Below are 12860 nucleotides of genomic sequence, written 5' to 3'. Positions count from 1 at the left end.
GAACTGGTTTTTAAAAAGTAACGAAAATATCATGTCATGACACGCAAAGCTAACGTCCATAACAAACCATGAAGGAAACTTTTCTTAGTGTGCGAATGCTACCAGGTAACGTCACCAAGACTTGGCGGAATCTGTCAGCCCCTCGGTCTCTCTGACTCTGTCTGTACACATGAAGGAAGCTAGGAGCCATCGACTTTGAGAAAAGCATTGGGGAATGTTTCTTTTTTCTTAACTTGTGGTATTGATGAATGCGAAATTAACAATGGCTTTACCTAATGGTCGAGCGATAACTGGATAGAAAGTAAAAGAAAAAAATACTCCGCCGTTGAGTTCTGAATCCACGACTTGAGTTTGCGCTCAGTGCTCTACCTCGAGAGCTAAGGTGGCGGCTGTCCAATCTTTTACCTTCGGGAGTATTTATGCTGCGTGTAACCTAACCTTGAGAGCATTTACCAGCACTACTTTCGTGCATAGCGGCGGATGTAGTATGTCCTCTATTACCACCAGTTACGTGTAACGTGGTCGAACGGTGAGGATGAAAGCTGTGCGAGAATCCTCTTATGCTACCAATGGCATCAAGACTACCAGTTAGAACCGAGGCCCTCGTTAAGCTATTGAGTAGACAAGGGTGTAGGAATGGTCGGCTCGTTATAACATACATGTGAACCAAGCCAGTGTTCACAGAAACCAAGCAAAGCATAGGAGAATATGTTCCTTTCTTTTTTTTTTAATTTGTGACGTTGATCCATGGTACTGATTCTTTCCTTTGCTTCCACTAGCTCCATCTGGGCTCCGCGCGAGACTTCATGGAACAAGACACGCATGCTTCGTAGTAAATCCGAGAGGTGCCCCAGATACGCCCCCTGGCAGAGAAGGAAGACACCACCGGCTGTGTGAAGGAGTGCTTCCTCCTCAAAGTCGTCTACGTCCGCTCGCTTTCCGCATCACAGGCGACATGCGGATGCCTCGGTCGCCAAACCACGCCTTCGTTTTCTGCGTATTCGCCCTGTGTTTGGAGCGAGGTAGGATGGGTGTTTTCTTTTTCGTTTTTGTCTTTCTTGCTTTCGTCCCTCTCCCTTCTTTTCGCCTCCTGAAACTTCCAGGCTCCCTGCTTCAATCGATTCAATGAGTGCTCCAGGGAAGCATTTGCGACTCGCATCATTAATCAAGTTATACGGGCAACAGTGTAGTTAATAGTGCGCATGTATTCTGTTCGCTATCCACTGGTCGATGAGGCGCTTTGATCTGGGCTTATGCTGCATTTTTTGCGCCTTTATTAATGAGATATCGCCGGACGCTAAACTGCTGGAGCGCATGCATTTAAGTCAGCCGCATATCTCCGACTACAACTCCGCTGGTAGTCTCTGTATTGACGTGACATATTAGATGGTGGCTCTCACCATGACTTCTTTCGCCAACAGCAGCTTTCCGCGTTGCGTAATGTTCGTTTTAAGTAGTTAGCAAACATTTTGTCAATGTTCTTCAACTATTCAAAATCAAAAGAATACGCCCTTGGTCGGCAGCATCCGATTCCTTGGTGCTCTGATGCGGCATAACTAGATCCTAGCATGACTAAGTTCAGATAATTTAATTTCAGGGCTACACTCGAAGCACGCCAAATTTTGAAGCTTCTTGGAGATAGAGGTCTCACTAGGGAGAGTCTGGTTTTTTCACTACGCTGCTTCACCCCCCTAACTTTCAAAAGGTGTTTTGCTTCACACAGACCTCAGATGATTACTTTCTTACAAAACAGCTGTCGCAGACGGCGATTCCAAGTTGCTGCATTTCCGGTGGCCTCGAAAACATTTTTTTTTTAAGTTTTGCCTTAAAACTCTTGTATGCTGCTTGAATTTCCTGTAGTAATGCATTTCCCTTTCCACTTGTCATAACAACCTCCATCTTGCGATGATAAGCGTGACCGAACAAGGAAAATGGAGCGCTTGAAACGAGATAGTTTTTGTTGTTACCCAAGTGACCGTTACAGCGTCTTTCCTTTGCTCTTCATTCTACAAGAACTACCACGTAGGACCCTACCTTTTTCATCTGAGTGACCCTATACACCATTAGCACCATTTACATGGCTGCGACAGAGTCGTAGAGAGACCGGTTTCTATCGCGCTGAGGCCGTGTAGACGGCTCATTTCGCTGCTGAGTATGGTTAGTATGGTGCTCGCGGAAGCGGCCAAGCCTAAAAGCCCTAACTTCCATCTGTGACTCAGGATGGCGCTACCTTCGCGAAAGAGTCGATGCGCCCCGTTGCACACCCATGTAAACGGTGCCTTGCTGCATCAACTGGCTGCATTACATTTCAGTCATAGCATTGTTAACACCGCTATTTATGACCTGTCCTTGTACCTCCGTGTGCATCAAAATAGCGACGACACTTTGGCAACTAAAGTGTTGAGATGCGAAAGCCGAGGACACTATGCCGTGACGACTTCCGGTGGATGTGACGTCGCACCGTTCCCGTGGCTATATCGACGTCCACGCTATTTCTACGCAATTTCGACATTTTTGCCTATAATTAATTAACTTATTACTCTACAGTCATCTAACTTGGCCTCTAAGTTCATTTTTTTCCTCCTCTGTCCAAAGCAACCATTGGTTCTCTTCTCTCTTTTTTTAGTTCCCGAGTTAAACGCGTGTGACACGCTTTGCTAACGGATGACAGTATGAGCCATTAAAGGCTTTCACATTAAAACATTCTGCGCCCACCTCACTGTGGAGGCTCTTTGCTATAGGACAGGCTGGGCCGATCCTTGTTGAACTCGGACAAAAAATCGCAGACGTGAGGGAGGGCCAACGCTGAGATAAGGTTGTAGAATGCTTCCTATCATTGATTCTTTTCTTTTTGATGATTTTATTTTCAGCCTTCGGTGACAACACGGAAGAGGTTAAGCGACTTAAGAAGGATCTTCTGCACTCCGGCAAGTACCAGAGTACAGTGAGGCCCCAGGGTGACGTCAACGGGACAACCGTGGTTTCCCTTGAACTCAAGGCCGTTAGCGTTCCTACCCTGGTAAGGGCATTTCAGGCGACACAGCAAAGAATATTTCTTTGGATCAGAAAGATGACGGTCTCACACACTGCAAATGTTTGGTTTTCGCTATCAGGTTGCGGACACAGTTTTAAAGCGACACTAAAGGAAATACCATCGGTTTTTGTTCCTTATAAAATCTGATAACTGACACTCTAGGGACCCTGTTGACGCTTGTGCCCAAGAAAAATACGTTTTCCTTGCGGAGAAATACGGCATTAGCATTTAAAAATTGTTTCCCGTCATGAGGTTCGAATTCATGACGTTCTTTGTGACGTCGAGAGTCGTGGGCACGCTTCTTTTCATTTCTCATGTTTCCTTGTTTTCTTCGTTTTCCCCGTAATAAAATGCACAAACTAGCGCTAACAATATACAGTTTCCTTAATATTCATGCGCGCGAACCTTTGTATTTATTTCTATGCGACACAGAATTTCACCTCCTGACTTGACCGATGTGTTTTTACGGGAATGGCTGTTAATGATGATAAGAGTGTTTTATTCTCTGCTCGCTTTAGCTAATAAGATCTTCATTTTTCTTGAAAGCAGTCTCTATCAGTGGAAAGTGGCTACCGAAGATCGAAGTCACCTCTTAAATTTGTCGTCAGTGCCCCTTTGAATGCGCAGAGGACATTAATATATGAGGTTCACTGCTCAAAATTAAAAAAAAAAACGCCGAACCTGTTCACGTCTGCTGGTTAAGAAATCATTGGTGTTAAGAACGCAAAGGCTCGCAGCATCCTATTTAATTTAGTCGAACACAAATGACGCTTTTCCCTCTTTTTTGACGAAGATGTTATGATTTCTCTAGTTTCACTTCCATGGCGGTGCTCTCTTTGCAGACTCCTAAGCGTCGCCACCTCTTCATGAACGCCTTTGTATGCTTGGTAAGACAGCGTAACGTTATTCCCTTTTCATCCCCCCCCCCCCTTTTTTTATACGTGAGACTTGCTGCACAAAGTGAAGCTCTCTATTGTTGCTTTTTTTTTTTTCAATTTTGCGTGAAGTCATGGATGGACAAGCGGCTTGCCTGGGACGCCGACAAGTACGGCGGCTTAGACAGCGTCTTTGTAAACTCCAGCGAAATGTGGACTCCTTCCATAATTCCCTTTTCACCGTGAGTACCATAGGTAGACGCTGCCCGTATCTAGAACAAGAAAAGTGTTTTGGCTACTGCCAAGGAACGCTTGAAGTGGCACTTGTTTCGTGGCATGCTAAAATTGCAAGAATTGAGTTTTTCAGATGAATCTAAAGAGCTCCGTCAAGCAAGTGATACGTTCTGGTACTGCACCTGCAACCACTAAGGCCTCAGTGCACATGCTCACAGCCCCTTCTAAAAATTCCGCGTGTGCTCACTGATGTCGAGCCCGTGATCGGCTTGGTAACATTTACTCGGAGCACTTGTTAGGGCACCCTTCTGATTGGTACCCGGTGCGTAATATCAAACTCAAAAAAGCGTGGTTGCATCAGCACACTTTTTTTTTTTATGGGAAGCATATTACAATAGGTAACCCAAGCCCTTGGTGACGTTTACACCGTGCACACCACGTGACACAATGACGTCACGACAGATGAGAGACGAGCTCCAACTCGTGCCGTCGCTGCGGTTGCACGCCGTGCAGGCCACGTGGTATGGTGACGTCACACCACGTGACACAATGACGTCACGACAGATGTGAGAGGGGGCTCCAACTTGTGCCGTCGCTGCGGTTGCACGCCGTGCAGACCACGTGGTATGGTGACGTCACACCACGTGACACAATGACGTCACGACAGATGAGAGACGGGGCTCCAACTTGTGCCGTCGCTGTGGTTGCACGCCGTGCAGACCACGTGGTATGGTGACGTCACACCACGTGACGCAATGACGTCACGACAGATGAGAGACGGGGCTCCAACTTGTGCCGTCGCTGCGGTTGCACGCCGTGTGAATCACGTGGTATGGTGACGTCACATCCCGCGCATTTCGAACGCGCGTTCACACTCGGTGTAGGTGAAACGCTCGCTCCACCGGGCAGGCGGACGCGGCTTCCGTGGCAATCCAGGCGCTCACCCAACGCGCGTCACGGGGTTAGTCGGCGTTCCGCTGTAGCCATGCCGTTTTCTTCCCCCGCGACGAAGGCTTCTAGTGGCTGTATTAAAATGACCAAGTATTCAACCAAGGAAAGCCATGTATTACCAAGCCTAGCCATCAAAGAGAGAGAGAGAGAGAGAGGGAAAGGCAGGGATGTTAACCAGAAAGGATTCCGGTTGGCTACCCTGCACAGGGGAAGGGAATGAGGGGAATTAAAGAGGAAAGAGAGAAGTAACGGGAAATAATCACAGTCTGTCAATCAAGGCAGTCGCTCTCAAAAAGCGAAAGAGTGCCTTGTAAGCCTTGATGGCAGTTGACTGTTGTGGCCACGGACCGAGGATCTTTATGCTTCGCATCAGACTAGGCTTGACCTTAGCTAAGCCTCAGCCATTTTTTGTTTTTTTTTTGCAGGAAGTTTTTTATTCTCCATACTTTACGCGTCTTTCTAGCGACTGCATTATCAATGAAAATGGGCACCAGCGGTCTCCGCTTACACAGTGACGTGGTCCTTTCAAAAGGAGCAAAGTAGGTTCTGAAGCGGTGTTATTAAAGTAAACGCAGCGTGAGGCGGACTGGTATGCGGGAGTGCCGGCAGCAAAATGTACAGAAGCTTCATTCTCTAAGCTTCTCACGTGTATCACTTGTGATTGACTGTCACCTTAGGAGCAATCTTTCCGATTGGCCAGTTTCCAAGTTAGCGCACAGTACGAACATTTCTTGGTTGTCCACTGTCTAAGTAGTGCTGACAGGGCAGGCTTTGTCAGCCCAAACGCCAACATGCGTAACAGCCTCATCTACCATGTCACAGGCCATTCTTATTGGCCGGCCAACAGGCCTAACTAGCAGGTAATCACTTGATTGTTTGCCATTCGAGCTGTCGTTGTACAAGCCATCGTGATTGGTCCGCCCAAAGGCCAACTTAAATACCACCGTTGCTCGTCCTCCTAAATGTCCAGCTCGCAGGCCTACATGCAAAGAAAGAACAGTTCGTGATTCGTCGGTGCTTAGCTATCGTCTTGACTGCTTTTCAGATTGTAGAGTCCAGAGACCAATATCGCAGCTAACGTTTCGCTATTGCAATCAATATTGTGATTGGTCAACGTCCTGACGCCAGCCAACTGTGACCCGATCTTGTGCACCAAAGCGTTAAAACAGCTTTCTAGGCCCGTTTATAAAGTCTAGCCCAACTAGTAACAGCAGCCGGTGACGCCTGGGTTGAAAAGTACCCGAGCTTACAATTATGCAGATGCTGAGCGGCGCTCCACGTAGATCTTTCTTTTTTTTTTTTTCCTCGCCAACTTACACGAACGCTAAGCAAAGTTTGTGAAGGTGAGGAGAGTTTGCCGTGGCCTATTGTGCTCGTGAGAACGATGCAGGCAGGGCACTGTTGTTTTTATTTTTTCTCTTTCTCTTTCAAAATCTAGCCAATCTAGAGCTGGCTGTGTTTTGTTCATTACTGATTTTAAGAGCGCCAGGAAACAGGATGAAGCTCGTCCTGTAGTCCGCCTTCGTGTTTCATCCCTCTTTTTTTAGCTTTAAAAACCAAGAATCCGTGAAAGCGACATTGCTGCTTCGGTTATTGTTGCCAGAGCGCCAGGAAACAGGATGAAGCTCGTCCTGTAGTCCGCCTTCGTGTTTCATCCCTCTTTTTTTAGCTTTCAAAACCAAGAATCCGTGAAAGCGACATTGCTGCTTCGGTTATTGTTGCCAGAGCCGCTGAGGATGAAACTGGATTTCTTGGATTTCAGTTTGGACGTGCGCGGACCTAGGGATGCCTTGGCTTCGCTGAACAGCGCGGGAGATGTGTGCTGGTGTCCGCTCTACTCCATAGGTGCAGTATGCGAGGTCAGTGGCCCCGAAGATGCGTTTCGGAATCAATCGGACTGGGGATGTGCGAGGAAGCTGTGCAAGGAAGGAACTGAACCAAGTGCTGGGGAATTCGTCTGACGTAATCAAAAGCCCGTTATGTCATTGAGTAGACCATATCACATGTGTTGTGATATACTACGTACGTCAATCCTATGCTAATACTTCGACATACAGCGGATCTTGTTGTCGCAGTTTGCATATCAGCAAACAGCAGTGATGTCAATTCCAAGTACTTAAATACATAGGGGGTTGTTACGAAGGCGGCTGTTAGTTAGGAACGTATTCTATGAATATCAGTACGTTTCTGGCACCATTCCAAATATTTATAAAGTGGATGTAAGGAAGAGATGAAAATTTTAAGTGATATATCAGAAAGAGTGTGACTGGAGGCTAGTAATGACAATTATGTTGTAAAACAGAACCGTGAAACCAGAACAAGACGGGCTCTTGACTCTCTAGACCGACATCTTGCGGCGCCTTCTCCCTGTGTGAATGTGAATGCGCAGCTGTGAGACTAAAGGACACACGACCAATCTCACTAGCTTATATTAAAGTCTATACAAGTGCGTTCGTTTGCGATACCAGAAATGAAGTCGACAATAGAGCGCGAAGTAGTTTACTGTGAATGAAATTCGCAGACAACTACAGATGTGCCTGCGTGGATCAAAACTGGGAGAAATATCACAGAGTCAAAACTCTGTCTCTTTTGCTCATTTACACCTTTGTAACCATACAGCATAAGAAGATATGAACTTCACTGAGCAGCCTGACGTCAACACGAGTCCAACGAGAAAATGAACCGCTACGAAGACCCGTACCGTCACAGGAGCCAAATTGTGCATCGAAGGCACTCCACCTCTTCCCTGAGCCCTAAGAATTACTGACTGAGGAGGCTACTGATTGTTATATACGCAGCAGGCACCCACGTTCCACAACACCATATTCAATTTTCTATGTTGGCATAGAGCTCTGATTCATAAAGGTCAATCAATTTTTTTCTAATGGCTCTGCCCCTTGTTTCTACCTTTACCTTTCCTGCCGTCTCGGAAGACGGATATGAGCGACTTTCCCTTCGACCGCCACGGCTGCAACATCGTCTTCATCAACGCCATGTCCCAGGAGAAAGACATCAACCTCACGCTGGCGAGACAACCGGAGCTTCTAGAACAACAGCGCTCCGAATTCCGAGTCCTGTCCATGAACGCGACAAGGTATGCGTGAGACATTACCTCTCGGACGTTTCCATTTATCTCTGGCAGAACAAGGGACATATGGGGATCCTACCATACACCACTTTAGCCCCAGAGTGCGCCCAACTTCCAGCGTCTCCTAGATCACCACAGGTCGTACGTTCTCCCTGACTCACACGTCCACTCCGGTTCAGGCGCACCTGGACACAGTTGACGTTGGGCAACAGGTCACAGCGGGAGTTTTCGGTAAAGGTGTGTAACGATGTAGACGCTACTAACCCATTGAAAATCTGACACAGCAGCTATTGCTAACAGCTATTAATAACAGATAATAGAATAATCTACCTTGCATGCATTCAAAGAAGTCCAAGGGCGCGTGTTCGGTACGACCAGTAGTGACTGTTTTTTTTTTTTCGGTGAGTTGATTGCTGTTGACCGATTATGTTTAGGGTGAGAGCTGGAGAAGATAGTTAAGAAAAAGCTTTGAGTCGGCTTTGAGTTGGGCAGCTCAAAGTAGTCTTCATTTGGCAGGGGGGCGACACGTATATTTCGATCAGAAGACTCCATTTTAATTACAAGGATTGCGTCCAACCTTTCAATGAAAATTATGCGTGTGATATTTAATCTGAAATAATGCTTCGATGTCAGAAATCAGTATATCGGAAGCTGCGACTTGTCAAAAACGCCAGAATGCAGATTTCGCCATACATATATCAAAAGTGATTTCTTGGCAGCTGATTCATCAATATAAGATAAAGTCACCAGAAATTGAAAAACATAATAGGGTTTAATTCACGACGTTTCAGCTGGCGGACAAGCCGAAACGTCGTGAATTAAATTCTGTTGTTTTTAAACTTCTGTTGACTTTATATATATATATATATATATATATATATATATATATATATATATATATATATAAGAAGGGGGTGAAGATCGGATGGATCCGGTAGAACATAAACGTAATTCGGTTGACACACGGTAGAAAAACACCGTGTGTCAACCGAATTACGTTTATATATATATATATATATATATATAATTTTTGGATGCAGGTTGGTTGGTTTATGAGGTTTACCGTCCCAAAGCGACTCAGGCTATGAGAGACGCCGTAGTGAAGGGCTCCGGAAATTTCGACCCCCTGGGGTTCTTTAACGTGCACTGACATCGCACAGTACAAGGGCCTCTAGAATTTCTCCTCCAAAGAAATTCAACCGCCGCGGCCGGGATCAAACCCGCGTCTTTCGGGTCAGCAGCCGAGCACCATAACCACTATATTAGAAACTGCTCCCAAATGACTATGTCGCCGCACTACCAAAACGATTGCATCGAGGCACGCTAACTTTGTGTACAAACCTCTGCAATTTTATTCAGAGAATTAAGATCGCAATGCTTTACCTGCGATAGTGGTATACCGTAATTGTGTATAATTTTTTACAAAGCTGTTTGCTTTCGAAAGAATGCATATAGACGCTCCAAGTTAGTACTGACTAAAAGAATGTCTAACCTGCACTCTATGCTTAAACACTCTCATTAGGTCGCCTTGAGCAACCTGCTTCGAAGCCGGGTTTATTGCGAGCCTGTAAGATGTCTTTTACGCAGCTTGGATGACTGCATTTAAAGTATTGTACTGCTTACAGAGACTTCTACGCGTTGCCGCCACAGTAAAGCGTTCCCTAATTTTAAAACTTCTGACGTTTTACGTTTAAGACAATAATCTTCCTGGTCGCACATCTCTTCCCGCGTGAACCGAACCGCAGGACCTCCATGAGCTTCGATACGGGCCGGTACGTCTACCCTCAAATCACCTTCCGAGTTCTTCTGGAGAGGCGAACCTCACTGCACCTGTTCACCATCCTGGTGCCCACCGTCGCCGCCGTGGCGCTGTCTCTGCTGGTATTCTGGCTTCCTCCCGAATCGCCTCGTAAGCTGACCCTGATCGGAGCCGCCATGCTGACGTCCCTGCTGTTACTCTACCGAGCGGAGGACGTCCTCTCCGGATCGAGCGGTGTGCCCAGGATAGGTGAGTGAATGTCAATCAATTCTACAGCATTCTACAGACATTCTACAGAATGTCTACAGCATTGTCCGAAGAGGCAGAGGTGGTACAGTTAGTGCTAACCTGCTCATGACTGTAAGAAAGAAACTGTCTGAAAGTCATGCTAGTTCTTTGTAAAGTATTTAGCATGACTCAGACTGTTGTTCTACCCGCCTTTATCTACTACTCGCATTCCATCATCATCACTATCATCAGCCTGATTACGCCCACTGCAGGGCAAAGGCCTCTCCCATGTCTCTTCAATTAACCCTCTCCTTTGCCAGTTGCGGCCACCGTATCACCGCAAACTTCTTAATCTCATCTGCCCACCTAGCTCCCTGCCGCCCCCTGCTGCGCTTACCTTCTCTTGGAATCCACTCCGTTACCCTTAAAAACCATCGGTAATTTTGCCATCGCATTACATGCCCTGCCCAAGCCCATTTCTTGCTCTTGATTTCGAAGAGGGTAATATTAACCCGCCTTTGTTCCCTGACCCACTCTGCCCGTTTCAGGTATCTTAACCTCGCACCTATCATTTTTCTTTCCATAGCTCGCTGCGTTGTCCTTAACTCGCATTCAATCTGCAATTAATCGCTGTGGTGTTTGCTCTCTCATTACGTCCTGCGCATATATCTGCAAAGTGCAAGTTGCGACCTAGCAAAATGTCTTTTTGTTTTTTTTGACAAGCTACAGCAGTAAAATTTTCCACGAATACGGCTGAGCTGAGCTTTGTTACTGGCTGTCGTAGAGCCGTCAGCGGGCGCTGCTTCATCCGAAATCTTGAACGAACGAAGGGGTCGACAGTGGTGATTTTTTTAGAGTTAATGAAGTTCTGTGTCGAAATTTCCGTGACAATCGAATAACTGCCTTGTCTCTTGAGGTTAATACCACAGGAACCAAAGACGAGGACCCGAGAAGTACACACAACAGACGTTGGCTTTCAACAACCTACCAAGATTGTTGAAAGTCAGCCCTCTCTGCACTTATGCCCCGTACTTATCCCCTTGGTTTCTGCCCTGTTAACCTCAACGCGCTAAACCAAGAAGCCCGAGCTGCTGTTGTAGGCGTTTTTTTCCCCATCGGTTCGCAGTCAAGGTGCTGGGAGGCGCGGTTCTACTCAACTCCCTGATCGCGGCCACCACCGTCCTGAGTATCAACATGGCCAGGAGACCGCCCTCGTTCACGCTTCCTGTGGCCCTCGTGAGGTGCACCGAGTTCCTGGCCTTCCGGGTGCCCTGCCCGTGTCCCGGGGGACAGACCGGCGCGGAGGAAGATGGCGGCGTGCAGAATAAGTCCTTCAGCAACGCAATGGCCCGAGAGTGGTACACGGCTGCTCGTGCCCTGGACCGGGTCCTTGGCATCGTCTTCTCGGTCGCCTTCGTCGTCTTGTGCTTGTAGCGACGAATGTACACAGTTTTAGGCTCTAGTTTTTCCCTCCACCAGGGCTGCGTCCCCGCTTTGTTCCTTGTTGGACTCCGTAGAGGTTTTACGCTAGAAACAACACTGGTTGTCTTTACTGCGTGATGTTACATCTAAGATGTTGAGAAATATAGATATAGTCTTGTTGCACTGTGATGTTTCTCAAGTTTATTCGCATCAAAAGATACTCCATTAGAAAAGTGTTCTATAGACTGACGCTAGTCTTCTTATAGAGATTGTCTTCCTATAGAGATTTCCTTTTGTCTAATCACTGTCTATAGGCTCTCTATAAGCATAGGCTGTCTTAGAGTTTGTAATGCCGATAGACTATACTCTAGGATTTGTCTATAGGCAGTATAGACTTTAGAGACAAAAAGTCTATGGAGAGTCTTAGACTGTCTAAATAAATGTTTGTAAGGGTCATGAGAGATTACTGTATGCGATGTACCTTGATGTACGGGCAGTAGGATTTCAAAAGCAACGGTGCCACGAAAAAGAGAGAATCGATGAGAAGGTATGCGTCTCTCATAGCCTTAGTCGCTTTGGGACCTTAAACCCCATAAACCATAAACCAACCATGAGAAGGTATGGAGCCAGACTGCGTAATATAACCCTGTGGTGGAATTCGTGACGGAGTTGGCAATGTACCGTGCAAGCTATAGTAACTAAAACCTAGTCTGTGTGACCATTTGCACGTGGACGACCCTGATAATTTTTTTTCCGAGGTGGAATACTCAGCAGTCTGTTCTGGGCTAGAGTTCGTCAAAATATCGCGGCGAAGGCAGCCACCTCATATACTCTTGGCTTGCATGGCGCCATAGATATATTCGTAGTTTATGCTTCACCGGCCTGGCCCGGCTGGTACAACAGGACGTTTTTTTTTCCTCTTAATTCTATTACATTACAATTGCCCATTGCACGACGAGAACGAGTAGAAAAGGGACGGGATAAAATTAGAATAGAATCTTAATAAAGCGGACCTGACGTTTTATTTATTTTGTATCGACAATTAAGTTCTGATTCCCTGCACGCAGCAACAAGTCCTCAAAGCCCATGATTTCACGAGGCCATCTTCGGGAAGTTCGGAGTGCTGGGTACACACTTCAGCTAGGATTGCCAGTGCCGTGAAGCGACCATTGAACTCGTCCTGACAAGCACTGTCAGCTCCTGCAAGTGCTGAATTCTAGCTGCAACCTGCGGTCAAATGATCCAAATGATCCTGACTCCGGCTCTCAG

General features: G+C 46.6%; 1 protein-coding gene across 1 annotated transcript; it reads left to right on the top strand.

The window, feature by feature from the left end:
• Positions 1 to 892: 892 nt before the first annotated feature.
• On the top strand, positions 893 to 11726 carry LOC149335401 (neuronal acetylcholine receptor subunit alpha-10-like). Its single transcript, XM_089553795.1, has 8 exons — positions 893 to 1022; positions 2871 to 3019; positions 3877 to 3921; positions 4042 to 4151; positions 6857 to 6953; positions 8028 to 8188; positions 9928 to 10190; positions 11296 to 11726. Exons 1-8 carry the CDS (start codon positions 956 to 958, stop codon positions 11601 to 11603), a joined length of 1200 nt encoding a protein of 399 aa, XP_089409921.1. The 5' UTR covers positions 893 to 955; the 3' UTR covers positions 11604 to 11726.
• Positions 11727 to 12860: the final 1134 nt, after the last annotated feature.

The sequence above is a fragment of the Amblyomma mixtum genome, chromosome 7, assembly GCF_055824585.1.
Source record: "Amblyomma mixtum isolate Tamu chromosome 7, ASM5582458v1, whole genome shotgun sequence".
Lineage (NCBI taxonomy): Eukaryota > Metazoa > Arthropoda > Arachnida > Ixodida > Ixodidae > Amblyomma > Amblyomma mixtum.
Note: the sequence above shows the minus strand (reverse complement) of the source record. Positions and strands in the feature narration are given on the sequence as shown.